Source organism: Chiroxiphia lanceolata, chromosome 8, assembly GCF_009829145.1.
Source record: "Chiroxiphia lanceolata isolate bChiLan1 chromosome 8, bChiLan1.pri, whole genome shotgun sequence".
In the NCBI taxonomy this organism is placed as follows: Eukaryota; Metazoa; Chordata; class Aves; order Passeriformes; family Pipridae; genus Chiroxiphia; species Chiroxiphia lanceolata.
The window spans coordinates 21450487-21476262 of NC_045644.1; the positions used below are offsets into that span (position 1 = coordinate 21450487).

At 46.0% G+C, this 25776-nt stretch overlaps 1 protein-coding gene across 1 annotated transcript in view; it reads right to left on the reverse strand.

The window, feature by feature from the left end:
* Window positions 1-689: 689 nt before the first annotated feature.
* Window positions 690-25776, reverse strand: part of SYNPO2L (synaptopodin 2 like) — a 38756-nt gene continuing 13669 nt past the window's right edge. The window contains exons 2-4 of the mRNA XM_032695745.1: window positions 23954-24105; window positions 20555-21216; window positions 690-7275 (exon numbers count right to left, since the gene is read on the reverse strand). Of these exons, the coding sequence (XP_032551636.1) occupies window positions 4958-7275; window positions 20555-21216; window positions 23954-24105 (3132 nt within the window). The 3' untranslated portion in view covers window positions 690-4957. The remainder of the gene's footprint in view (window positions 7276-20554; window positions 21217-23953; window positions 24106-25776) is intronic.

The window sequence follows — 25776 nt, forward strand, 5'->3', positions numbered from 1 at the left end:
ACAAATGTCCAGAGCCTGCAGTCTAATCCTACAGCTGATTCCAGCGTCTTCTGCAGTGCTCAGGAATTGCTGTCTGTGAATGAGATGCATCTGGAAAAGGTGACCTCCTACCACTTGTCCTAACCTGAACACAATAAACCTCTCGGGAACCAGAAACTGAGTAGATGTTAACATGAATTGAGTTAAGGTTAGCGCTAGGATTAGACTTGGAGCCTGAGGATACAGTGGGATATATTTGATTTTCTGGGTGATTTTGTTTTTCTGATCTTTTGGTTAATATTAAGTTGAATTGTTCAATGTAAGTTTATAATCGGATTTAATAGAGCTGACAAACTTCCACTGATATCAGATTTACAAGCAGAGGGTAGGTTAGAGCAGGCTGAGGGGCAGTGATGGGGCAGCCAGCTCGGGCCGGGCCATGAATTTCTTCACCCTGTCAGTGAGCATTTTATAGACTGTAGTACCAAAGTTTTGGATCTCACTTAAGTTTTTGCTTGCATGGGGCTTTTTTAATGTATAGGGGCTTTAAGTCCAACTTAGGTGTTTTTATCCCTGAGATATCCCATCCTTTTTTAGACTCTTTATATTCTCTTGGCCTTAGGAGTTTGATGATAGTGCTAACTACATGTGCTGTACACATAGCAATTCCTCCTGGGTGCCTAGCAAAGAAAGTGAAAAAATACCACCTGTAAAGTGCATATCACAAGTTTATTTTTCTGCACAAACAAATAGAAAGTGATTTTAGATTGGAAAAAAAAAGGACAAAACAGAAAAGGAAAAACAGGATTTCCATAAACAAAGATGCCAACTCTGGTCTTCTGGGGTCACATCTTGCACCAGACAGAGCACTAACGCAGGGCTCCTATTTTCAGAGTACTGACGGGTCTCTTCTAGGATCTAGATGGGTCTGATAGGGGGTGCTGGATATTATAGCAGAAAGGGAGCATATTCTTTACAAGGGACAATCTTGCCGTGCACTGTGCTTGTGTCTGGTGATCAGTGACTCCTCATCACACACAGTCTCTTCTGAGATTCTTCCTCTCAGCTGCTGCAGGATCTTGAGGTTATCTCTGGTAAGTGTTCCCATAAATTCAGAGGGAAAGGACTGTTACTTCTGAAGCAAAGATAAAACCCCAGAACTGCCATAGCTGCAATGTGTAATCTGCAGCATGATAGAGAGGAGGGATGATAGGCAGTTTTAAGTCAGAGCCCATGCAGACATCTTCAAAGGGGACACTGAGGTTTGGCCTACCACTGCAGCTTATAACTTAGCACGTGGGACATAAAACTGTTAAACAACTGGTTTTGTCTGTGCTTGTTTAACAGCTGAGGAATTAGACATTTGGAGAGGCTTAAAACAAGCTTACATGCTTCAAAAGTATTCCTTGTAATATCACCTGTGACCTTTCTAACAGGCTAGCCACAATATTTTCAAGAGCAGACACTAGCAGAGCTGCTTAAAGCCAGCAGTAGTTCAGGTTTCTTCCTTACAACTTAACAGAAGCATCTCAGTATTATTTCTCATCTCATCCTACTTGCAGCTACAGGCCTTCTTTGGGATACACCACAAGCCTCATCTGCAACACCCTCTGCTTCTGCAGATCATGTCCTGTGTCAGCACAGGATCCAGAAAAGTTTGTAAAGGGCTGAGATCCATTACACTACTTTGGATTTGCTTCCAAACATAGCTTTGAACTAAGGATGTAAGTAAAATGCAGGATTCCCAGCCTTCTGGTTCTTTCTCTTCCTCTTATGCTTAATATTCGTTCTCCAATCAAACCTACCTTTTTTTTCATCTCCTGCCCATTACATTATCAGAAATGATGGGGCAAGTGCAGTTATTCCACTCACTTGGGTCATGATATCTAACACTGAGCAGTGTTTGGCCATCACCCCTTGGCAGGTATCATTATCTCCCAGAAAGCTGGAGTGGGATCACTGAAATACTAACCACATGCAATCTCCCTTACATACTAAGGCCAGACATCTCTATTTTTCCAGTGGCGAAATGAATTTCCTGAGACACTCAGGCCCTGAGAGCGGTTAACTTTAGGGGCCTCGGGGAAAGGGACACTGGAGTAAGATTCAGACTTTCTGAGGTTACTTCTTCACTGCAGAATTATCTTGAGCATCCTTTCTCTGGTCCACACAACCCCTCTCTACACCTGAGTTCAGTAATGCTTTCAGTCTGGGCTGGCTTGTCTGTCTAAGGCTAGTGGCTTAAACCACTAGCCAGTGTCAGACAACACTCCACAAGGAGATGACAGACAAAGCTTTTGGAGCACTGCTAGTCCTTGAGTTCCTTCCCACAGCTTTCCTAGATAAAATAGAAGACTCTTCCTTCCATGTTTGGGAAGAAACACAGATATTCAGTTTACTTTAGCACACAGAATGTTTTTTCCAGAAATGCTGGCAATGCAACACAGTACAGGATGAGTGAGAAAGCAATATCCAAGTTTTGTAGCATGGCTGCTCTCCTTCACTGGAGCTAAGTGGATTCTGGTGATCTGAATTAACTCCGTGGTGAGGATTTCTCCTGAGACGTCCTCTCTGGAGCTTTCCAGGGACACTAACAATCCCCTCAGCAATTCAGCTTGGCTGCTCCTGTGTCATACAAACAGACGCAGCACCTATTCTGACTCAGCCCCACCTTTGTCCGTCAACTCAAGATGTTCCCAAAGGTTTTCTGATGATCCTCTTCCATGGCTGATAGTGTGCCAAGTGTAAGTGCTGTCCTCCTCTCTCCCCAGCATGCTCATCCTATGTTTCAGGGCCCCCAGGAATGTGCACTGCAAACACAGGCCTGCAGAACAAGTCCGGCCAGAGTGAAGGATTCAAAGGCAGGATTGTGTATTACTTCTCCTTTTCTCTCATTCTCTCCCTCCCAAGCTTGTCCAGGATTAGAGCTGCTAGCTAGGTTCTCCACCCTTCTTTTTCTTCATGGGAGAGCACATATGAAAAATCTCAAGGTACTCACACAGAAGGACTTTAGAGCCTCCAAGGAAAAGTATAGACCCAGCTATGCCCAACTACACATCATAAGCTCCTGCCGTGCAGAGGAAGGTTGGCTCAGGCTTAGTGTGAAACCATACTAGCTGCGCTGCTTAAAGACTGCATCAGCCCCACTTGCACTCCTTTTTTTCTCCCCAGAACCTACAGTTTTGTATAGCCAAAGTTTATGCACAGTCCAGTCAGAGAACAGCTACTGCTTGAAGGAGAGGAGTGAGTTTTCTGGACAACATGGACACTTGTCTCAAGTGGGGCTATGAGACTCATTCTGCCTCCCATACATATTCCTAAGGGTTTAGCAAAAGGCTGGGCAACCCTGACCCAAGAAGAGGTGGCAAACCCCTTCCCTGCAGCTGGGGCATCTGCTGTGTTTGGACCCAGTGCTTCAGGAGCAATGCTTTCTTGGTGTACTTGTGGGATCACACTGTAAAAGTGGTTGGTGGAAAAGGAGGAACACGGGCAGAAAGTAAATGGCAGGGGTGTGTGTAAACCAGAGTACGGATGACATGCACATACACATGCACAGTCCCTATTAATATGCTGAATTCTTCCTTGGGAAATGGAATGCTTTCTTCTTGTATGCCTTTAGTGTAGAGATTAAGTCAGAGGCTAGCCTGGGACGTTCAGGGAATAACCATTACTCTTTCCCCAGTATCACCAGCAAACTGAACTCTGTATGTGTATGTGAGTGCAGATCATCTGGGATTCTCAGAGCACTTCAGTTTTTACCAAATAGACCCCAAGGATACCTAAATCATTTAGTATGAAATTTTACTTGTGACTTTCTGTTTTCCTGACCTCCACTTCCATACTGAGAATGTCTGTAAAGGGCCTCTGTTTTCCAGCTCAAGTTTTCAGCAAGCATTATGTCATGACCCATTTCTAATCTAGCCACACTTCCATCCTAAATAAACAAAAAGATCATATGCAAATGAATTTTCAATCCTACCTCCTTTTAAAGTCAACTGTACCTTCTCCCATGCAATCCACCTTTGTACTTACAGCATCCATATCCTGTTCCAGTGGGACTAATGCTGCAGAGCCTTTCTTTGTGCCAACCAGCCACTGCCTGAGCTTAGCTTTGATTTTGTGTATCCTTAGAAATTGATACTCCCTTTTGCAGTTTCCACAGCTGGTGATAGCCCCACTCAAAGGCCCTCTTTGGCAAACTGCTTCCAGACCTAAGTCATGTTTTGTATCAGCTGGGATGACTCTCCCTTTTACCCCCAGCCCTGCTGACTGGAGGAATGGGGCACACACGGCCACTCTCCTGCACAGGGCACACTGCCCACATGTGCATGGGCAAACACCACTGCTCACTCTGCTCTCTTGCCTTCTTTCCCATGCCCTTCCAGATGGAAGTCTGGGAGAAGTGTCTAAGGTGAAGCCCCACTTTTACTTTTCACTTCCTGCTGAGTGTTGCTGTGTACATGTGTGTGCACACAGGTGCATGTGTACAGACTGACAAGCTCAGAGAGGAGCAGTCTAACAGGAAAGGACTTCTGTTCTGTAATTCCACCTCTCGCCCTTTCTTCTTGGGAAAGCTGTTGCCCCCCGGTTTCCCTCCATTCAGGGATGACTCCAAAGCCCTTGGGAAAGGAAAACCACTGTCTCCTGTGTGTCCTCATGTGATACAACCCCTGCCATTCACCCCCTCCTGAGGTGGGTTTTGCTGCTGTGTACGAGTTCCCAGTCTCTGTATACCACACATGTACCCTTTCTCCACATTCTTCCTCCTACTGTATCCACAGCCAGTAAGCCTTTCCGTGAAGTTTCCCATCTGAGACCAAGGGGAGGTTGGGGGAGAGGGTGGTGCAGAAGGGGAGTAATTTGGTTTGGGTTTTTTTCTTCGTTTTGTGTCACTCATCCCAATGTACTGAGCTGACAGGAAAGACAAAACAAGCACTATCTCTGCGGGGCCACAGACGGGATGGGAGGGGTACCTGCCTCAGTGGTGGCCAAAACTTGGCCTCCACACATTGGCCTGCATTCCTGTTCTTGCTGCTGAGAATTTGGGCCTGGCCACCTGAAACCGAGAGGCAGAGGCTGGATTTGGAGAAGGCCCCTGGCCCACCTGACCAGGCTCTGGGGAGCTCTGATATGGTTTTGGGGACTGGCTGAGCTCCACCTTGAAGGGTGCTGGTGTAGCAGGGGCAGAAGAGGCCATTTCTGTTCTCCACAATGGCTCATCCAGCGTGGTTGCTGAGCGGGGCATAAGCACGGTAGGTGCCAGGCTGCTAGAGGCTGGCATGGGAGCCGGAGTGGAGAAGCGACGAATCTCCTGGGTCTTGGCTGTTTTCACGGGCACCTGCTTGGCTGCCATGAAGGATGAGCTAGCCTGCGGGGCTGGCTGACCAGAATTCTGAGTGCTGGAGCTTGGGGGATCCCCAAAACAGAACATGGCTGACTTTAATTGATAGGGCTGGTGGCGCATTATATCAATGACCTTGATCCCTGATTTCTGGCCAGGTGCCTTTTTCACTTTGCTCTCTGCTTTGCTAGCCTGAGATTTGCTGGCTGCCAGGGGATAGAAAGGGGAATGCATTGGGTTGTAAGCTATCGGAGGGGGAGCCCGGATGTTGGGTGAATATTTCCAGGATGAGGGTAGAGAAGGGGAAGGAGAGGGGGTCCTGGGCTTGGGGTCCGGCTTCGGTGTTGTCTCCACCACATATTTGTCCATGCGGCTCTGGCGTTTGGCAAAGAGCTCTGCCCCCTTGCCTTTAAGCTGAGGCATGTCCTGGGCCCCATTTACCAGTCCAGCATCTGGCTTAGGAGCCACTGGAGGTGGGGTCTTGAACTTACGGCCCGAGGACTGCATGAAGTTGCAGGCCTCAGCACCCAGGCTGAGGAAGTCTTCCTCAGGCCCAGACTCGAAGCCTGCCCCGGGGTGGTCACCTTTCGGCTTCTCATCCAGGTTCTGCACCAGAGACAGGAGCTCAGGATTGGGTGAATTCTTCTTCTTCTCCTCAATCTTACTGAACATGGGTTTCTTGTTGCCCCGCCGGCGAGCCTCCTGCAGGATGCCTGTGCGGGGAGCTGGCACAGCAATCCTTTGCTCCCTGGAGGTTAAGGGCTCCGAAGGAGGTCGTGGCATTGCTGGAGTTATGGCAGGAGAAGGCTGCTTTGGCACAGGGGAACTGCTTCTCATGTGCTGTGATGGTGCTGGACTAATATACAAAGAAGAAGAGGCTGTTCCATGGACTTGTGGCTGGGATGCTGCAGAGGCCACATCCCCTCCTGGCTTTGAGGGAGTTGACAGAAAGATAGAAGTGGTGGATGTCCGAGCAGTGTTGGCAGAAGGCTTAGTTTCTGGAGAAATTCCTCCTTTTGGCTGTGACTCCAGTGGTGATGTTGGCCTTCCTGGTGCAGGGATATACAGAGATGTGGAGGAGCTGACTGCACCACGGTGTGTTGGCACTGGTGCGTTGGCAGGAGCCGGAAATGAGAAAGGGGAAACCACTGTGGTTTGCCCACTCAGATTTTCACTGGGTTTTTTGGGTGCAGATGGCCTGAAGATGACAGAGGATGTTGCTGGGCGTTGGCCAGAAAAGCCAGGAGTAAAGGGCCGTGCAGACCTGTTGAACATGCTTGTTGAGCTTGCAGAGAAAGGGTCGGGGGTGCTTGGGGGAGGTGGGAAGAAAGTGGGGCTAGGAGCAGCCTGAATCTCAGTAGGGAGCGTGGCTGGCTGCTTGCTGGGCACTTGCACACTTTCCAGGTGGATGCTGAGGGGCATGCTGTCTGCCTTCTCCTCTGGCACAGGCATATCTCCGTTCACTGTGCCCTGCTTTGGCTGGGCAGCTGGGTCAAGCTGGGGGCTCTTCTGCACTGGAGCTTTCTCAACCGTGTACTTCCCAGCCCGTTCCCTCTGCTGCTCAAACAATCGTGCTCCTTTACCTGAGGCTTCGCTCAAACCTTTCTGCTTCTCTTCCTTCTGTTCGGTGTCAGACTTGGACTTCTCAATGTCTAGGTAAGTGTTGTCCCAGTCTGAGTGGTTAGTTAGGCTTCGGGCATCAGAGAAACCTTCCTCATCAAATTCAGACTCACTAGTTGGAAAAACTCCGTCTTCCTCCTCGTAGGAGCGGTCTTCGTCGACACTCCCAAAGCTTACCAGTGTATACTTCTTAGCCCTCTGCCTGCGCTTCTTAAACATCAGCACCCCCTTGGAGTGGGGGTTGGGTGCATCTGTCAGCAGGGATGCAATGGTTCTGCACTTGGTTTTGGCTTCTTTCACGTTCTTCTCCTGGATGCTCTCGTGGCGGTGGAGCTCTGAAAGAGAGAGAAAGAGGCAATCTCAGCTCAGCAAAAGGCTGGGTGGGCAAAGGTGGACAGTGATATGGCTATATGTGTTCTAGTGCCCATGGGAGGAAACCCCTTGCCCTTCTTTTTCTTTCCTGCTTTTGCTGATGATAGGGCCTTTAGGAACTGTCGATAGAAACCCAGGAGCAGTTTTCTCTTTCCCTGCAAACACAATACCAGTAAATGCAGGTGTGGGGAGGGAACTTCTCCCAGAGGAAGGAAATCCCCTGGAATTTTCTATTTCTGAAGGAGGTGGCTAAGAGTCCCAGGCATTTTTACAGTGCCTGGGAATTTTTACCATTTACTTATAACCCTGAAGGTGGAGCCCTGCTTTCTGTAGACATTCCTCTTACCATATAGAGGACTCCTAGGAACAAGTAATATCTCTGGCCCTGAGAGTTCAGGAAGCAGCCACTGCTACTGTTAGCACCATGCATGTGTGCAACAGGAGACATGCTCTGCAGGCACAGCCAGGCTTCTCCTGATCTGAGCCCTGCAATGCCAGCCACAGTCAGTGTTGTGCAGCAGCCTTGTGTTTAGGGGCTGTTCGCTGCTCTGCAGCAGCCCTGCCACCACAAGAGGCAAAGGAGGCATGCTCTCACCCTTGCTGGAGTCCCTTCCCTGTGCCCCATGCCCAGCAAGGAAGACAAGTATTTGCTCCTGACCAAGAATCCTAGACCCACACAACTGATCAGCCAGGCCAGAAGGAATCCACTTAGACAGGCTTGCTTAGACAACACCAGTTTGGACACTGGCATGAAAGTGTGGGATAATCATTTTCCACCTGCTCTGCCAGCCCAGCGGTCAGTAAAGCCCCAAGGAGGAATGTTGTGTTCTCTGTCTTTGTGTGCAGGGAAAACAGGCAGTGAACAAGATTCAATAGTAAAACCAAACTCAGCTGCCCTAAGGAAAGTATGGACTTGCTTTGAGTCAGTGTTGAAGTGACAGAAATCAACACTAACCTTGCACAGAAAAAAGTCCCACATGCCTAAACCATAGACTAATTTCAGTTTTCTTTCAATTCATCCTTTTCCTTACTCCTGTTGTCTTTTTCCCAGCACAAAAGTGCAGACGAAACAACCGTCCACTGTCTAATAATTTGTCAAAAAAATGTGTTAACACCTTGTCCAGCCCTACATTCTCAAGAAAGAGGTAAAAAACTATGCCCTGCAGAAGAGGGAGAGGGCAGGAGGGGAGAGGAGAGCTGCAGGCAGTGCTGGGAGATGGTATTAGCTCAAGAGATGATTGAAGGATCTCACTTCTGACCATTTTATCACAAAGGGTTCGTTCAATGGGAACTTGCTCATGATGGAAAGTCACCTGCAGTGGGGGACAGGGAGCTTAGCTAAGAAGTTTACTAGTTTTCCTGAGGGCTGCAAATGTCTCCCAAAACCTGGCTAGGCTGCACAATTGTGGCAAGTGTCATCATTCCACACTGCATCAGTAAGCACAGCAGCAAGAGCTTCCCTCTCCCACCCCATGCTGAAAATAAGGTGTTGATTCGCAGAGCAGTCATCCTTCCAGGAAGCACTCAAAATTTGCAGACATTCCATAGCACATGCTGCTGCTTTGGGATTTCAGCAAGAGGACTTCTGTAGTTTGAGATCACCTCATTTGGATGCACAGTCCATTCCTCTCCTTTGCACCCAGAAAACTGGAAACAGTTTTCAATGCTGAAAAAATGGCTCACTACTTGTACTTGCATTTGCAAAGTGAAGGCTCTCTGCAAACCTTTCCTGACAAAGTGACTGCACCCTGCTGAACCAAGATTGAAGTAGTGTCACGGTTTTTGTGGTTTAGTGCTCTTCAGGGCAGTCGTAGACTTGCTCTCAAAGACCTGCTCTCCATGATGGAAACAAGCTGCAGTCCCTGAAGGACTGTCCACTCCACTTACAAATCGGCACGCGTGTGTCTCTGGGGGTTGTTCACAATGGAGGAAATAAGGGAGGTTGCTACAAGCATCCTTGCTACAAGCTATGAAACCTCACCTCATGGTATTTGGTTTGTAAATTTACAGGGAGAAAGAGCAGCACTACGGAGTCTTAGTCAAGTGCAGAATATGTAAACTCTGGCCCCTGGATGACTCGCGGGCAGATTTCTGCAGCAGGGGATCTACAGCATCCAAAGGGAGGGTCTGCACAGCCCCTTCTGATAGCAGACTACTATGAAAGCACCAACTCTCAAGTCTGGGCTAGCAAATACTGTCAGACAAAATATAAAATAGACAGTCTTGGCTATAACTCCACCAGCTCTTGATCCTGGCTTAGCATTAGCAACCATGTACAACTTCCCTAGAAAGTTGTTCTGAACTGCCCTGTGCTCTGAAGCAGATGGCAAGTAAGGCCCTCCAGGACTTGCTGCTCACCTCGGTCTTCTCTTTTTCATACTTTCCTCATCATCAAAGGCTAAAGCACATAACTACTTATACCAGTCCTCCTAACAGAAAAATGATCATGCTATTCAAATTACAATCTTCCACAACAGTTTAAGAAAAAAGAGGAAGAGAAACCTTCCTGAGATGACTCGATGAAGGTAAAAAGCAAGAGTGAAATCAGAACAGGCAAAAGAATAGGGGAAGGAGAGTAGAGTAAAAAGGAGAGGAAAGGAAAGAAGGAAGAGAGACGAAAAAGGAAAAAGAAAAGAGAAAGAGAAAGAGAAAGAGAAAGAGAAGAGAAGAGAAGAGAAGAGAAGAGAAGAGAAGAGAAGAGAAGAGAAGAGAAGAGAAGAGAAGAGAAGAGAAGAGAAGAGAAGAGAAGAGAAGAGAAGAGAAGAGAAGAGAAGAGAAGAGAAGAGAAGAGAAGAGAAGAGAAGAGAAGAGAAGAGAAGAGAAGAGAAGAGAAGAGAGAAAAGAAAAGAAAAGAAAAGAAAAGAAAAGAAAAGAAAAGAAAAGAAAAGAAAAGAAAAGAAAAGAAAAGAAAAGAAAAGAAAAGAAAAGAAAAGAAAGACATTTGTACCTGCATAAGGCTGATCCAAGCTTGAGAAGGCAGAGTCCAAACCTGGAGAGCTGGGCATGTCACAAAGCCCGTTTAATTCACAACTCCCCATAAACAGAGAGAGAGGCAATGAGAGAGGAGCAAAGCAGTTCCCTGCTGGAGTAGAACCAAAACTGCGAGATGTCCAAGCCCTTTCCTATCAGTTCCACAAGCCTTTTAAAGCCTCTCTTTTGTCTCATAGGCATTGCTGCTGAAAGCCATGAGGTCACTTTGTCTATTTTTGTCTTCGTAGCTTCATCACTGAGCAGTGTGATGGACATTGTCACCTGGCACTTAAACACCCTCCTTTTCCCCACCCTGTACTCTGTGTGAGGAGAAACTCCTCTCTATTATTTTAAAATAAGAAAATATACTCTATATTCTTGCAGCTTCTTTGGTGCAAGCTTCAGGTTAGAAAGGTGCAAACTTCAAGTTACTGTTACCAATGCCTCATTGTCCAGAATTTCTGTGCCAAAGAGCCCTTCAAAGAGATGAAACTAACACAGTGCGCATGTCCAACATGGACAGGCATAGGAAACCCACACAGAAGGAAAGCAACTTTCCTTGTCTGAAACCCTCAGAGAGCACCCAGCTCCAGGCAAACATAAGGGAGAAAAGAGAAAGGAACATCTTTCTTTTTGTGTACATGTCAGTTTTCTTCCACGTGTGAGGAGAAATAGTCCATGATACAGATTGCTGTTGTGTACCAAGACTGAGGAATACTTAACAGAGGAGCATTAGGATCCTGGGTGCCTGCAGTGAAGTCATTTAGTTGCATTAAAATAGCAGAGGCTGTTACCTGCACAACTGAAGAGTCTGGCTGTGCCCAGGGAAGGTGACGGAATGTTTGGAGGCCAGGAAGTGGTGTTTTGGCATCACCATTTAAAGCTCCAGCACTGGAGACTGAGGTGTTGAGAGATCAGATGCTGGTAGTAAGGACTGTGGTGGACAGGGAGGAAGGGAACGGATGGTAAAGGGAGTCTGCAAATCTCTGCAGTCATGGCCTGTTCAGCACCTCCTCACACTTTGCCTTAATGCCTCTTCCTGTACTCGAGCAATAGCCCCAGTGAGAGAACCCCAGAGCCACGGCCAAAGGTGCTGTGATTGTCCCTCCCAGCAGCACCAGCCTTAGCAACTCTGTAGCCTAGGACTTGAGCAGACCTCCAGTGTTTGTGAGTCTAGAAAAATGAAGGTCTGACCATCCCTCCTGAAATCCAGTGGCCATCGCTGCAGGCCAAGGAGACAACTCCCACAGGCAACGTTGCTATAGGGAGATTGTCATGGCTCATACAGAGGCTCTTACAGCAAGAGCAATGAAAGTGGTTCAGTCTCTTCTTTGATGAATATTTATAACATCCTCTTTGGGGAAACCTTGTGATATCTGATACATGCAATTGGAATGGGAATACAGCTCCATATCTATTAAGAATATTCAAATGGAATAGATAGAAGAGTAAAAGGAAGAGTTACAAAACTCTCATAAACTCTGTTGGTGTGGTGGATAATTTCTACTGAATTTTTTTGTCAGCATTTAAATCACTAATTTTATGTCCACACTGAATTCTGTTGGGAAAATCCACAAAAAGGAAAAATTTCTATTAAGCAAAGCCTATGAAGATTTTTCTATGAACTTAATTTAACAAAATTTCACTGAAGTGAAATGAATTTTGTTACTAATTACGGTGAAGAGAAGTGTAAAAAGTATAAGTCTTTTCAAGATCAGACCTTATTAAAAGAAAGCACTTTAATATGTGCTCAGGAAAACCATTGAAAAAGCAGGCTTATGTGATGTTGGATACTGTTCATCTTCTCTAGGAAACAAAAAATGGTAAATTTTATTACCAAAAATCAAATTCTAGAAAAAACATTACCATAGAAAATAAGCAGTTTGGTAATTTCAGACATAAAGAGCCTGTTCCTTGTGATGAAATGCTACTTGTCTGCTATTTTTTTCACATGGGATCACCTAGAATTTTGTTCTTTGAGCTATTTATGTTAGACAAGGTCATTTTTCCATGGCTAATGTTGCAAATATCTCAGTAAGTCATCAGAGGCTATAGACATCTCATACTTTTCATACCTGGAGTCCTTTCAAAATAAGATTTGGATGGGTTATATTGACCTTCTAAATATTCCCCTGTTGAAAGCTTCAACCTTTCAAGCTTTGATCACTATTTAAACTGCAAACAGTTAAGCAGTGGAGTATATATTCTTTTACTTGAAAGAAGTGGTAAAACTCTCAGGATAGGAAACATGTTTCTCATTCTTGGATATTTGCATGCTTCCATCACATAATCTGTGCATAATATAAAACATAGATATGGCTTCAGCTCCAGTTTAGGATGCTACAGGCAAATGCTTCAGTCCTACTCAAGTCTGCAACACTTAAGTACGTATCTGAGGTTAAATAGTTAAATACTTGTCAAACCAGTATTTATTCTTAAATGGCTAGTGATTTTAAGTGTCCCAGTGAGACACTACCCCACTGCAATGTCCTGGTTTTTGAAAAACAGGAGTCACCTTTTCTGCAGATGAGTTGACAGCCCATGGAAAAAAAAAAAACAACCATGCCCAGTCATTTTGTAGATTTTTGACCATTCTTAGCCACGCTGATCTTGAAGAGCTCTGCAAGGCAGAGAGGATGTGGAGACATCACTGTGCATGGCTGCAATACATTAGTCTCATGATATCCTGCTTGAATAGCTTGTTCACTCAAAAAATCTCCCTCAGTTGAGAGAGAGTTTGCCTTTCTTCCTGAGCTCAATGTAAAAGTGTCCTCAGTGCAGCAGGTAGCACACATGGCCAGTTTTTCTGTGCTGAGGGCTCGCACTCAGGCCCTGGATATTCTCTACATAGTCTTTTGCACCAACACTGCCAATGTTCTGCCAAAGGACAACTTTCTTTTACCAGGACAGCACCTGTTGAATGCACTAGTCTTTTGCAGTTTTAGCCCAATTTCCTAAGGAAGGTTTACGCAATCATGCTGTGTGTCTTTTGATATTATCCATTTCATGCTAATAGCTTTTGAGCCCATACTAATTTTAAGTCTGTAGTCACAAAGGTACAATGTTGGTATAATGTTTGTAAAAGTTTATGTGGGAATAAGTGGCTTGACAAAGCTGATAGACTCCACCCTAAGAAATGAGAAACCTGAGTGCAGTCTTAATCAGGCATCAAAAACTGAAGAACAAATACAACAAAGATATTATGCGTTCTCATTTTGAATGTGAGAGATATCAGACAGATTTGCATTTTCTAGACATGAGAGAATGAGATCTCAAATACAAAACATAAATTAAAAGGACACTAGGATCTGCTAATTCTGCTATGTCTGACAGCAGGATACTGATTCATTGCCTCTTTGTCTTTCATGTTTCCAGAATCTACTATGTAGTAATACAGACAAATATATGTTCACCATCTGGGTATGTGGACTTGTTTAATCCTGTAGCACTTGCCATATATTCTTGTTATCCAATTGATTTTAGTCCTTTTCTGCAGCTATTCAAGTTCCAACTACATTTAAAAATCTAGCTTTTCACACGACAATTGTACACCTTCCATGTGTTATGTCATCTGGCGATTAATACACAGCAATCTCCACTGAATCCCCAGGCCATCCATTGAAAATGGTATTATTGATATTTCCTGTTACTGCTTGCTAAATACAACAGTCAAGAGAAACAAAACACATTTACAATGCTTCACCACCAGGCACTGGCAGCTGTAAAAAGCAAATAGGAAGACAATAGTGGTGTCCCTGGGAACACTTTTGAGCTCCTCAGTCCGGGTAACCCACCTCCCTCCCCTGTGTCCCCCACACACCTGGGTTTCTGTGGGAAGGAAGACCAGAGGAAAGCTGCAAGGTGTCTCAGGTAGGTTCCTGTTCTGAACAGTGGCAGTTTCGGGGCTGTGGTGTGCCCCACAGCACATACTGCTCGTTCCGTCTAGATGCAGCCAGAGGACAAGATCCACTGACAGAAGAGAGGAGGGTTGGGATTTTTAATCATCCGTCTCCTTGCCAGTCATATAACATTGAGGTGGAGAGGACCTTTGATTGGCATGTTAGTGTTTAAAGCTACATGGGTGAAAATATAGAGGTAGTCCTGTTAGATTCAGAAGCCCAGTGAAACACTACTACCAACTTAGCCAGTTAGCTAATGTGACATCATGAACCATTAATAGGTATGTTTTCTGTTCTATTCTTAGCCAATTGTGCAGTCACCTTACAGTAGTCCTATCTCATCCATATTTCTCTCGCTGGAAAAGTCATGTGGAACCATATCAGGTATCTTAGAGAAGCCAACATATACTGTGTCCACCGTATTTCTTTAGCCATGAATTCTTATCTTACTGAGCAGGTCAAAGACTCTCTCTCTTTCTATGTTCTATTAGTCCCTGTTGATTTTTCCACAAAGTATGCTCAAAAGAACAACTTCATTCACCTAATTGAAGCTAAATATTTATTATTAATTTTTTCTTATCCTCAATGTTATTAGAAGGGTATATTCTTGCTCTCTTTCCCTGAAACCCTTCCCATTATTCCAGGGTATTTATCAAGGACTGAGGACCATTCTGATACAATTTTTATTAATTCCTTACATTTCACCCCTATAGAGAATATGATTCAGCCTTGTTCTTTCAGTATAGTCTGTGTATCAAGATATGCTAAATCTACTTGCCCTCGTTTCTGCTCCTGTTTCTTTCAAAGAGGTAGATCCTTGGTTAACGTAAGTGGTAGATGCACTGGTGACAGTGAAGCTTTACACATTTCACAACAAACTGATCTCCCTTCCTACGATGGATTTAAGTGAAACTGGAGAATGATTATTTGCCAGGTTGACAGTTTTCTCCTCCCTAGCTATAATTTTCTCTCGCTTCTTTTGAGTAATGACTGTTGTTTAATTACCCCTTGTCAAAGTCCCTTTATGCCTGACCCTTTTATGCCTCTCCCTCATCCATCACTATCACTTTGTCTCATTTCAGTGTTGTCCCTGAGCAGACTTGTCCCAGCCCTGTCAGGAAGTCCCATATCACTTTCAGAATTGATGGAAACAACTGGACAGGGAGAGGGATTCCCGTTGCCTGTTTACATTGCAATTTCTTTCAACTCAGCGCTCAAAATCCTGGAAGCTAAAACTATCAGCTTGGCTAAGACAGGGGTTATGTAGATATAGTTGTTTCAGTGTGATTATTGCTCTAATCACCTTTGAGATCTGTATTATTGGTAAAATTTAGGTTAATCCCATTGTTCCCCATCAACCTTTCACATCCTAAGTCAGACCAGAAGTGCACGCGTAAGGACAGGCTATGTTAACTGAATGTATGTGGCAGCACAGTGTGAAAAATCACTAGCTGGGGCTCTGCAAGGGCCATGGAAGTGTGAGCTTGGAAGAGAACTGCTGACACTTTTCACCAGCAGCAGGAGGATGAATGATTCCCAATCATGTCTGAGGAACTGTGACCCAGAGTCCCTGTGCTGACAATAATAATATCTGATAAAGATACCCCAAATGACATCTCATAAGGTGGAAATACTAGGACAAAAGAGACTATATACCTTTACATTTTGGGGATCATATAATTTTCCTCCATACATCTTCAAATACTAAAGATCTTTCACCTCCCAGAGAATATTATATGCAGGTAAATTTATTTTGAGTTAATATATTTTCAGCTAAATCCATGTCTCTGTACGGCTCTGGGGCAGCAGGATAGCAGTGAGGTACAAAGGTGGAGCAGAGCAGAGCTCTATCTGCCTCACTTCCAGTGCTACAACCCACAGCATCCTCACTGAAATGCTGGACAAGAGTGATGCCCGATGGAACGATGCTGGAGGTCTCCAGTAAGAACACCCAAGGAAGAGGGCCAGTTACTTGTGACAAATTTTGAGATGGTTCAAGACAGAAGGAAGAGTTCAACTAGACTAGCCAAGATGGGCAACACTAGTTTATAGTCTCTGTCTTCTGCCCAAACCATTGGTACATCAGCCTGACAATATCACCTCTGTGCTTTCGATAGAGGAGCACAAACTGAAGGCATAAGCTCAAATGTCATACTCAAGCCTAAAAGTAGAGAAAGAGGGCTCTAGATGCCCAGAGTTTATCTCACTATGGTCTTCTTTAATAAATGCCTTCCAAGTGGCAGAGAATTCAAAGCTGAATGTTAGTTATTAAGTGGGGTATTCTTAAGCAAACACCTACAACTAGGCTGCAGCACTGTTTGTAAACTGATTTCCTAAGTAGATGCAATTTCCAGTTTAATGTGTGCTGAAGTGAGATCAGACTCTCCATCTGTTGTTCAACTATGGAAGCTGTTGTCCTTGTTTTCCTAGTGGCTGGCTGCTCACTGAGTAGCAAGGGCCAAGGGTGATTCAGCATTGCTTCATACTGCTAGGAACAGACTTTCTGTAAGATCAGTCGTTCAGGCAATTAATTTTAATCTCCTGGTCTGAGCAGAACGCTTTTCTATTTTACTTTAAAGCAGGTAGGATCAGGTCAGTTGACTACTATCCTGAATCTTTTGGTCTCCTAGACTGCAGTGAATGGCAAAACCAGGAAGTTAGTCTAACAACCACATAAATGTGATCATTAGAGTCACAACTGTCAAAGCTGAAAGCCAAGTAGAAAATGTGGTGCAGTAAGTTCAAACTGCCATTCAGGTACTTCATCTTGTTCATGGCTCCTGTGGCCTATACAGATTGTAATAGGTGGAGAGATGGCTTGGTGTGCTCACCCTCTCTGCAGAGAAATGTGACTGCAGAAGAGGTAATCTATATGACCCTCTGATGAATAGGCCACTTATTTATAAGCACCCTATCTTTTCAAGTGATGCTGCTGTACATCCGCTTTAAACAAGAAGGATTTCCTTTTCTGATATGGAATGTAGTATCTTTGATGACTCTGCACAGGCAGCCAGGCCCATATAAAGCAGAGGAGGAAATTTCCCCACCCATTTTTCCCTCCCTTCCCCTACCATACATGGAGAGGCTCTTGAGTCCTAGGAACTAAAAATAGTCCAGAGGATAAGTTTAAATTGAGATATTTTGAAGCACTTCTTGCACTGACACAGTGTGATAGCAAGTTAGGAATAGACTGCTGTCCTGGTATGTCTGTCTTCTACTAGCAATTGGTATTTTCAGTGGTGAGAAAGGCTGAGCCCTTTGTCCTGTGAGATGATTTAGGGTGGGGGTGAAAATACAGTGCACCTTAGAGAGCACAGGTGGCTGAGAAGAAGCAACCCTGGCTACAGATGGATCCTGAGCCTCTGAGGGTGGGGTGAGAAGAGAAGGGCACTGCAGGAGCTATGGGGAAACAAAGAACCTCACTAGCAACTACTTGTGACAGCTGTAATCTGATTCTCCCTGCCACGAGCTCCCACTTTCTGCTAACCTTTTGAAACTGATTCAGATTTTTAATTAGTATTTTCTGTCTTGTTATCTCTTCCTTTTTTTCTGCACTGTCCAAGTGGCACATAAATAATTTCAGGAAGGGACGTAGTTTTGCCCTGTACAGTGATGACAAACTGAGGCCCTAAAGATCCCCAGTTTCCCCAGGGATTAATCACCTCTTTAAAGAGAGCAAGTTACAGTTTTAGTGAGAAGGAAACAAATTTGTACTTTTGTTTCTACAGATTAGGCAAAATATTGGCTATTCACAAATATGACTGTTCTGTAGTTCATTTAAAATAAAGCAAAGAGTCCCTGTTTGCTGGCCATTCTCTTACCCCACTGATCAGAGTGCATGGTAGCCACTGGGTAGTGATGAAGACTGAAGTCCTTTTACTTGTACAACAAGTTCCCCCACATTTGGGTGGTGTGTGGCTCCCCAAAGTGCCCCAGTGGTCTGCACCAGCAATGCTCTGAGTGGTTTTTGAGCAGGCATGTCTAAGTCACGTGTCCTGTGGAGGGCTCGGATGACGTACACGCTTATCCCATAGGCTGGAAAAAATGAACCAGTACCAATGTGCAAATACAGCATGAACTTTGGAAAAAGAGAGGCCCAAACTTCACTGCAAGGGTGTTGGCTCTCTAAGGACCTCCCAGACACTGTGTCTTTGCTGGGAATGAAAAAGCACAGTTCAGCAGTTGATGACATGCAGGGCATTATACAGTGGCACCAGCAGCTGCTGCCCTCTCTTTCCTGTGCTGATTTTGCTCCACCCCACTCACCGCCAAATCCTGATTTTGGGCTATTGGTACTTGCCACCACGCTGTGTTCTGCTCATGGAGTCAAATCCTTGCCTAGTATAAATAAGTGAGCTCTACCATGTGCCTCCCATGCCAATGAGTAGCTTCTCTGCAAGCAGCCTCCCCATGGGGAGCCAGTGCAGGTCAGCAGTCCTACAACCTCTTGTGTTTATACCTGGGTTTATTCCAGGTATAGGTGTTCCTTAGCTCTGTTCACCATCTAATAAACACTTTCCATATTTCTTCCTTGCTTCCTTCCTTCACAGAGTTACTGGCTCGTGCACCTGACTTTTGTTTTAATGGCTGCTGTGCTCCAGCATGATCAGGATGTAGAGTTGTGCCTTCTCATTTACTGCCAAGATCCCTAACCCAAGAAAAGACCAAGCTGGCTGTGTGAGTTGCCATCCATGGCAGAGTAACTCTTACATAAGGACACCCATGGCCAAACATAAACCAGAAAGGGGGTGAGCAGTGGGGGAGTAACAGGAGAATAAAATATTATCTCAGTCTGCAGTGCTTCTGGGAACCCTAGCTCTAGCTGGAAATATTATTGCATCACCTCCTGCCATGGGATATTATTTTGCCATCAGAAATGCTCTGAATTAAATACATAGCTTTCCTGAGATCCTTCTGTACTCATGCTGTCCGTGGAAATAAGTCTTGATGTAAAGCAGTTGCTCATCCACTGTTAGGACTATCAGGTGGCAGGGAGCAGCTGAACATGCCTTTCTCAACATTCACCTCATGCTTGTACATTATTCAAAGGGGGAAAAAATAACTTCATCTTCAGGGAGGCTGAAATTGCTACTTTCTTGTCCTAAGGAAAATGAGTGGTAGAGACTAGGAAGAAATACTACAAGGCATCAGGTCGATTACACTGCCTAGCAGGGCCAGACATAAGGGACCCAACTGAGTCTGTCCTCTCAATGCTGGGAAGAGCAGGAAGACAGTGCCCTGCCTGATGGAAGCACCTAGGTTTGAAAGTTACCTCTAGAGGATCCCTTAGGCAGAACAGATAAAGGAATGTTTAGCCCAAGGAAAAGATAAAATAGAGGCTTTATAATTGCTTGGGTCTGGGTAAAAATGTCTAGCATTTGAAGCAGAGAATCAGAAGTTAGAATCCATGTGCTTTATTTCTGATTGAGTCCAGAAATTTTTGTGTCTCTGTTTTCTATTCTGTCCCCCAGCTAAACCACTTCTTTAAAACTTGCTTTTTTTCTAGGCTCAGAGAAGTGTAAATTAGTCAATCATACTACACACTGAGGTACTCATATGAAAATAAGTTTTTGATCACCTTGTTTTTAATATTATTGGATAGATCACAACTGTGAAATCAGGTAACGTCTTGTTCTACCTTCATGTTTGGCATTGAAATACTCCACGTGTAGCAGAAACCAGGAAAGATATTCACAGTTAAGGTCATTTCAGGTTTGTCACCCATATACTACACTACATTTTTCAGTACTTTATTCCACATGGAAAGATCTTGACTATCAGGGATTGCACTACAAGGAACTGTCTCAAGAGCTGATTTAGCAGCTCCTGCCTATCCTTGCTGGCAACCCTTCTCTGCCAATACCCAGTTCTAGCAGAGTTCACCAGCTGCTGCCAGACATGGACACCCTTGCCTGCAGAGAAAACATTCTCCAAAAGTCTACGGAGACAAGTCCCTCCCTGAGCTCCCTGACAGGGTGAGAGAAGTGAATGACTTACTGACAAGACTCTTTTAGGGCTATGCTGACTGAAAAATTATCAGTCCTTAATCATGTGTAATACTACATGGCTCTGTACCCATGGAGAACTGAGCTAAACAGGGTGCTAGAGCCACAGCTGGTTGCATGGCTGCAGCTTCTATGAGTGACTCCCAGATCCCAGACCCAGACTCTTTCTCTTTTCTGTTCATTGGGACCTCTTGGGTGAGGTAGATCTGATGCAATAGGAAGCTCCGGTCTCTGCAGGTCTGATTCGACTCTGCTTCTTTGCAAGCTAGAGGAGCTAACCCACTTGATATTTGCAGGAATTAGGCTTTTGGAAGGAGATCCAGCATAAGAAAAGGGCATGAGTGAGTGGCAGGGTGCAGAGGACTTACTGGCCTGCTTGGCTTTCTCTGTATATGTGGTGGTTAGGTCTTCATCAATCGGATGTTCCACTGGCCCCACCATAGGGATGAGATGGCGTTCCGCTCGGATAGCCTTGGTGGCATGGGGCAGGAGCATTGCCTCTGGAGAAGGCTCCCGTCCCTCTGTTGATGGTGGCCGCAGCTGCCCCTCGCTGTCTGAGAATGGAGTGTCTGTGCGGCTGCCAGGCAGGCAGACAATCTCCCTCTTGGCCACCCCGCTGGAGCTGGGCACCTCTGCTCCCCCCTGCACAGCAGCCTCTGGCATGCTCTCGTAGCCGCTCTGTTCAGACAGGGACACCTCATCCGGAGGTTCATCCGCCTTGCTGGTGGTGCTGTCAGGTGGGGAGCGCGGGCTCTTCTTGCGAGCCCGGCGGTGCTTCTCCTGGGCCACGTTGTCGGCATCGCTGTCCGTCTCCCCATAGTAGGCCTCGCTGTCCGGTGGGGAGGTGAGGCTCTCCAGGTGCCTCTGTGACCTCCGTGGCTGTGAGGGCTGTGTGGTGGCTGGGGCTCCTGCTGGTTCAGAGCTGAGTGACTGTGCTGGGGGGCTGAGCAGGGATGGGGGGGAGAGCACTCGCTGCCCTGGAGAAGGGGAACGCTGGGACCGTGGGCCAGTCTGGTCCCCACCAACTATCCTGTGGGGAGAAGGAAAAGTGGTCAGAGAGGTCTGGTTTGTGGGGCTAAGTGAGAAGGAAACCCTGACATGTGAGAGAGAGCTATGGATCAAAATGGTGTTTCAAGTGTCTTTCAGGTGGTACAGCCACTTGAAGTGTAGACTCCAAGGGCAGACTCATCTCTGACATCAGTTACGTGCTCTCATCCTGATTTTCTGCTTCACAACTCTATGGAAACCAGGTGTTAAACACTTGCCCTAAGAGCATAAAATTCTACCAGTCAGCTTAATCAGCTCCCCAGGCATTTCTCCTGGGGATACGAATACCTGTGTAGCAGGCATTCCCCAGACAGTGGGACGTGCCTCTCAGCCTGCCACTTGTCAGCAAGCTACCGCAGGTGCCTCAGCTACCACACTGCACTCCAGCTGCTCCTGCAGCTGGGACTGCACCATGGAGCTGTGTCAGCTCTGCAGATCCTGGCACCCCCAAACTACTTTAGATCAGAGTGGGCTCCAAACAAAGAAGTCAGTGCTGTTTGTTTGCCCTGACCTCTACATGGGAGTAAATAGGCAATACTTCGGATTAAAAGGCCTGAGTGTTTTTTGGGGGTAGGCTCTAGTATCCTTGTGATAGCAGACCACCATGATGTTTGGCCTCCTCACTGTGGGACTGCTTCACAAGTTAGCTACCAGGATTCTGATGACCATATGCAATCATGCCAGCCAGTCCAATCCATAGTGGCATTTGTATAGCGACTTCAAGGCTGTAAGTTATCTGGAAGGATGTCTGGAGAAGGTGCAGGGCAGACTGGGGCAGTCAGTCCTATTGCTGACTGCCAGAGGGAAGGAGAACTGGCTGTGCTGACAGGGAAAGAGCCCGCTCTGTCTTCCCTCTCCTCAAGAGTGAGTCTTGATTTCAGTGGCAGTTTGACTCCGGACCATAAAGATGGAGCTGGGAACTTCTTCCTTCCCTTGTCAGAGTTCCCAGGGCTTATTAGAGCTATGAAGAAGTCCTAAGTATTTGCCTTCTGAACATGCATACCAGGAAGCCAGGCAGACAGCATTGCCTCTCTAAAGCTGTGGAATTCAGGACTTGGATCCCAGTTCAAAACTGTGAAAAATTTATATTCATGTCAAATGCAAACCTTTGCCGAAGCTAAGGGTGGGACAATTTCTCTGGCAGTTTATTTTTTTGTAATACTATTTGCCATTATGAACTCTCAGTGAGCAGCAAACTCAAAGTTCCACAAGCAATACAGAACAGTCCTTCCTTTTCTTTAAATACTCAACCAAATAACTGAAAAGCATTACTGCTTGTAAGCCAGTTTCTCTGGTTCTGCACAGTCAGATCACAGTGTCTCTCCCTCCCTCTTTTTCTGAAACACACATACTCCAGAGTCATCCAGCTACCTCTCCTTTCTGAACAGGATTGATTGATGTTTTTTCTGGGAACATAAATATGAAGTGGGAACAGAGATGTGGTCAAGAAAGCGATATGTGATGATTTCTCCACTACTCCAGGTTGCAGCCAACTGGTTATGTTATTTCCAAACCATCCAATGCTGGCTCCCAGAGGGCTGTGAGAAGCCTGCCTTTGTCACTTTGTTAATTCAAAGTGTGCTGATTTTGCCCCACTGGAATTTGCCCAGGCAACTGTTGGCTGCAGATAGGCTCCGATGGGGTGAGATAAGGCCTTGGCAAGGGACCAGGAGCTATTCTGGATACCTTGTATAGAACTTATTCATCCCACTTAATCACAGCTAGGGTATAGAGTGAGCACATCAGAAGGCACCAGCGCGTTACCTAAAGCCAAGGGAAACATCCTACATGCTCAGGCTTTCCTTCTCTGAGCACTGCCCACCTCTGCCCCTGCTTTACAGATGTCAGCAACCAGCGTGGCTGTCCCTCCTCACTGCTCACAGTGCTCTGCCTGTTCAGGACTGTAGAAAATCCCATCTCCCAGCCCCCTTCACCAGGGCCTGTTTTTGTGAGGGTGACTTCTGTTTTGGCAGTAGTTTTGGGACTGGGACTTCACACAGCTTTTCTGCCTTCATCTTTATATGATTATTCATTTACAGCTTGGCCACATCCAGCATGCACTGAGGCACTAGGTTAACTTAGCACAGGGAGAATGAGGAATGTTATTGGGACCATTTTTATGCTTACATTTGAGCTGATCTCCACTATTCTGCTGAACTAGAGACTGGCAGAGATATTTCTTCCCATAAAAGGGGGACTCAGCCACACACCTCTAATCTTTGTGGAAGTCAGTTCACAGACTGTTGGACAACTGGCCTGATGTAGTAAATACTTGGGTAATCTTGTCCTGGCTTAATTATTCATTGTATACTCAAATCCATTTCTACAGAACAGTTATTTACCCAGAATGAACCAGAGTCTGTTACTTGCTGAAATGAACTGCCCTATGCCATCTTGGGCATAGGAGCCTAAATAGCTCTTTATTTCCAGCACAGCCCTCACACTGCAAACATTTCCCTTCAGCCTGAGGGGTGGGGATGCCTGGGGTCAGTTCAGCCCCAGAGCCAGTCACTCTGGAGAGCAGCACAGAGACAGGGCAAAACATTGAGATGGCCACACGTTAGCCATGGAGAAGTCCTCCTAGTCCTCCCACTTTGCAGTATGGCAAAACCAAAGGCTTCCTGCCTGCCTTCTTTCTGATAGTGTGGAGAGCTGCTGTGCTGGATGAAGCTGCCCTGCTGTCTGCGCTGTCACAGCACTGGTGCTTGGGTGCAGGTTACCTTTTCACACGGATGTTGAGCATGCCGTTGGAAGAATCGATGATCTGCATGGCATTAGCATGGGAAAGGCCAGCACATGACTTCCCATTGATAGATACTATCACATCATTTTCCCACAGGCCTCCACGGCATGCTTTGCTTCTCTTTCGGATCTGGAAAAGCAGGAGAGAGGATAGAGATGAAGGAAAGAACAGCAGCTATTTAGTTCAGTCGTTTGTCTCCTGCTGTCCCTTCTATTGCTCTGTCCCTGATAGGGTAAAATAAGGCCTAAGACTACTTCGTGCCAAGGTGGAGAACTAGTCCTCTTGCAGAGCCCTGGCTGTGGTCTCTGCATTCCTGTTAATTCCAAGAACATCTCTGCTGAGCGTAGGCCTGACCTGATCACCAACCCAGTTCAACTTCTTCAGGGCAGGTGAAAGACTCAAGAACATCTACATGCTTTTCTCCTCTTGCTCCCTATCTCCAAAGTTGCTTAGGGAGTCTGTATTTCAGAGAGGGAACAGAAACTCTTTCCAGACTACGCCTGTACATGACTGTGTGTCCTTCTGCACGACCCTACTGTGATTCCTCGGTATGATCCCTGGCTCTCATGCAGAGCCCCTGCAGGTACCATCCTCATGGAAGCTGACACTGGGGAGAGATGGTGGCTCTGTCGTGAAAGAGGCACTTTCTGCTGTTAAGCATTCCTGTTCCAATGGCTTTGGCCAGTGTATTTCTGGACATCTGCATCAGGCCATATGGTGTCCTGTTACACAAGTGTAAACTTGGAATAAATCTGTAGCCTTAACAGGAGTTGTGCAGGATATGCATTGCTATATCTGAGAATGGAGTTGGAGTCTCTAGTTCCAGGCTAGTTCCTAGATCTGGCCTCTCATGGCCATCTTACACCGTTTCCTCTCCCTTTTTTTCTCTCATCCATCAGTTAAACTTCTTACCAACACAGCCTAGCCTTTCTGTTAGGTCAAGCAAGCAAGGAAACCAAATGCCCATTCAGCCAAAATCCACAGACCTCTCCCATATAGGCAAGCAATGGAGATAGTCTTGTAGGACAGCTTGGTACCCATAATAGACTGATTTTGCATATAAAGGAATATTCAGGAAAAAATGGATCAGAGGAAGTCAGGGCCAAGGTAGTAATACACTGGATTTGCAGATGCTTCTAGAAGATTTCTTTGAATCTTGAAGTTAAGTGAGAGACACATCAGTGCAGAGCTGTTTAACAGAGGGTGCAGTGAACGAACTGTGGCAGATCCTGCAGAGAGGTAACACAGCAGGGCACCTTCTCCCATATCTTACAGCCTTGTGCTGGAGCAACCGGTCTCAGTTACATTGCCTGCACTTCTATGGCAGCCTTATGAAAGAGAAGTGGATGTGGGAGGATTGCTGCCCTGTCATTGTTCTTGCAGGGGCAGTAGGGGAGCAGGGAAGGAGAGGGCTGGAGCCCTAAGGAGGCCCAGGCCCTCTGCACCCATGGGGTGTGCTTGCACCCAGAACTCGACCCTGCTGGCCCATGTGCAGGCAAGAGCAGCACTCCTCCCAGGTCAGCCTGTCAGCAGGACCGAGAGGTGTTCGGGAAAAAGATGGAAAGAGGAGGGCTATCCTTCAAGTTGTTTTTGTGTTCACTGGCACTTTATCACTCTGTAGCCTTTCCAGCTTGACCCCAAATTTTGCCTGCATGCTTAAAATAGGGACTGGCTCATCCCAGCTGCCACATCCATCAGCCTCTGTCATTTTAGTCCTTTATCTCCCTCCTTGTTATTATAAGCCTGGAATGAGAATGTGTGGGTCTATAATGAACTACTGCTGAAGAACAACTTTTCTGC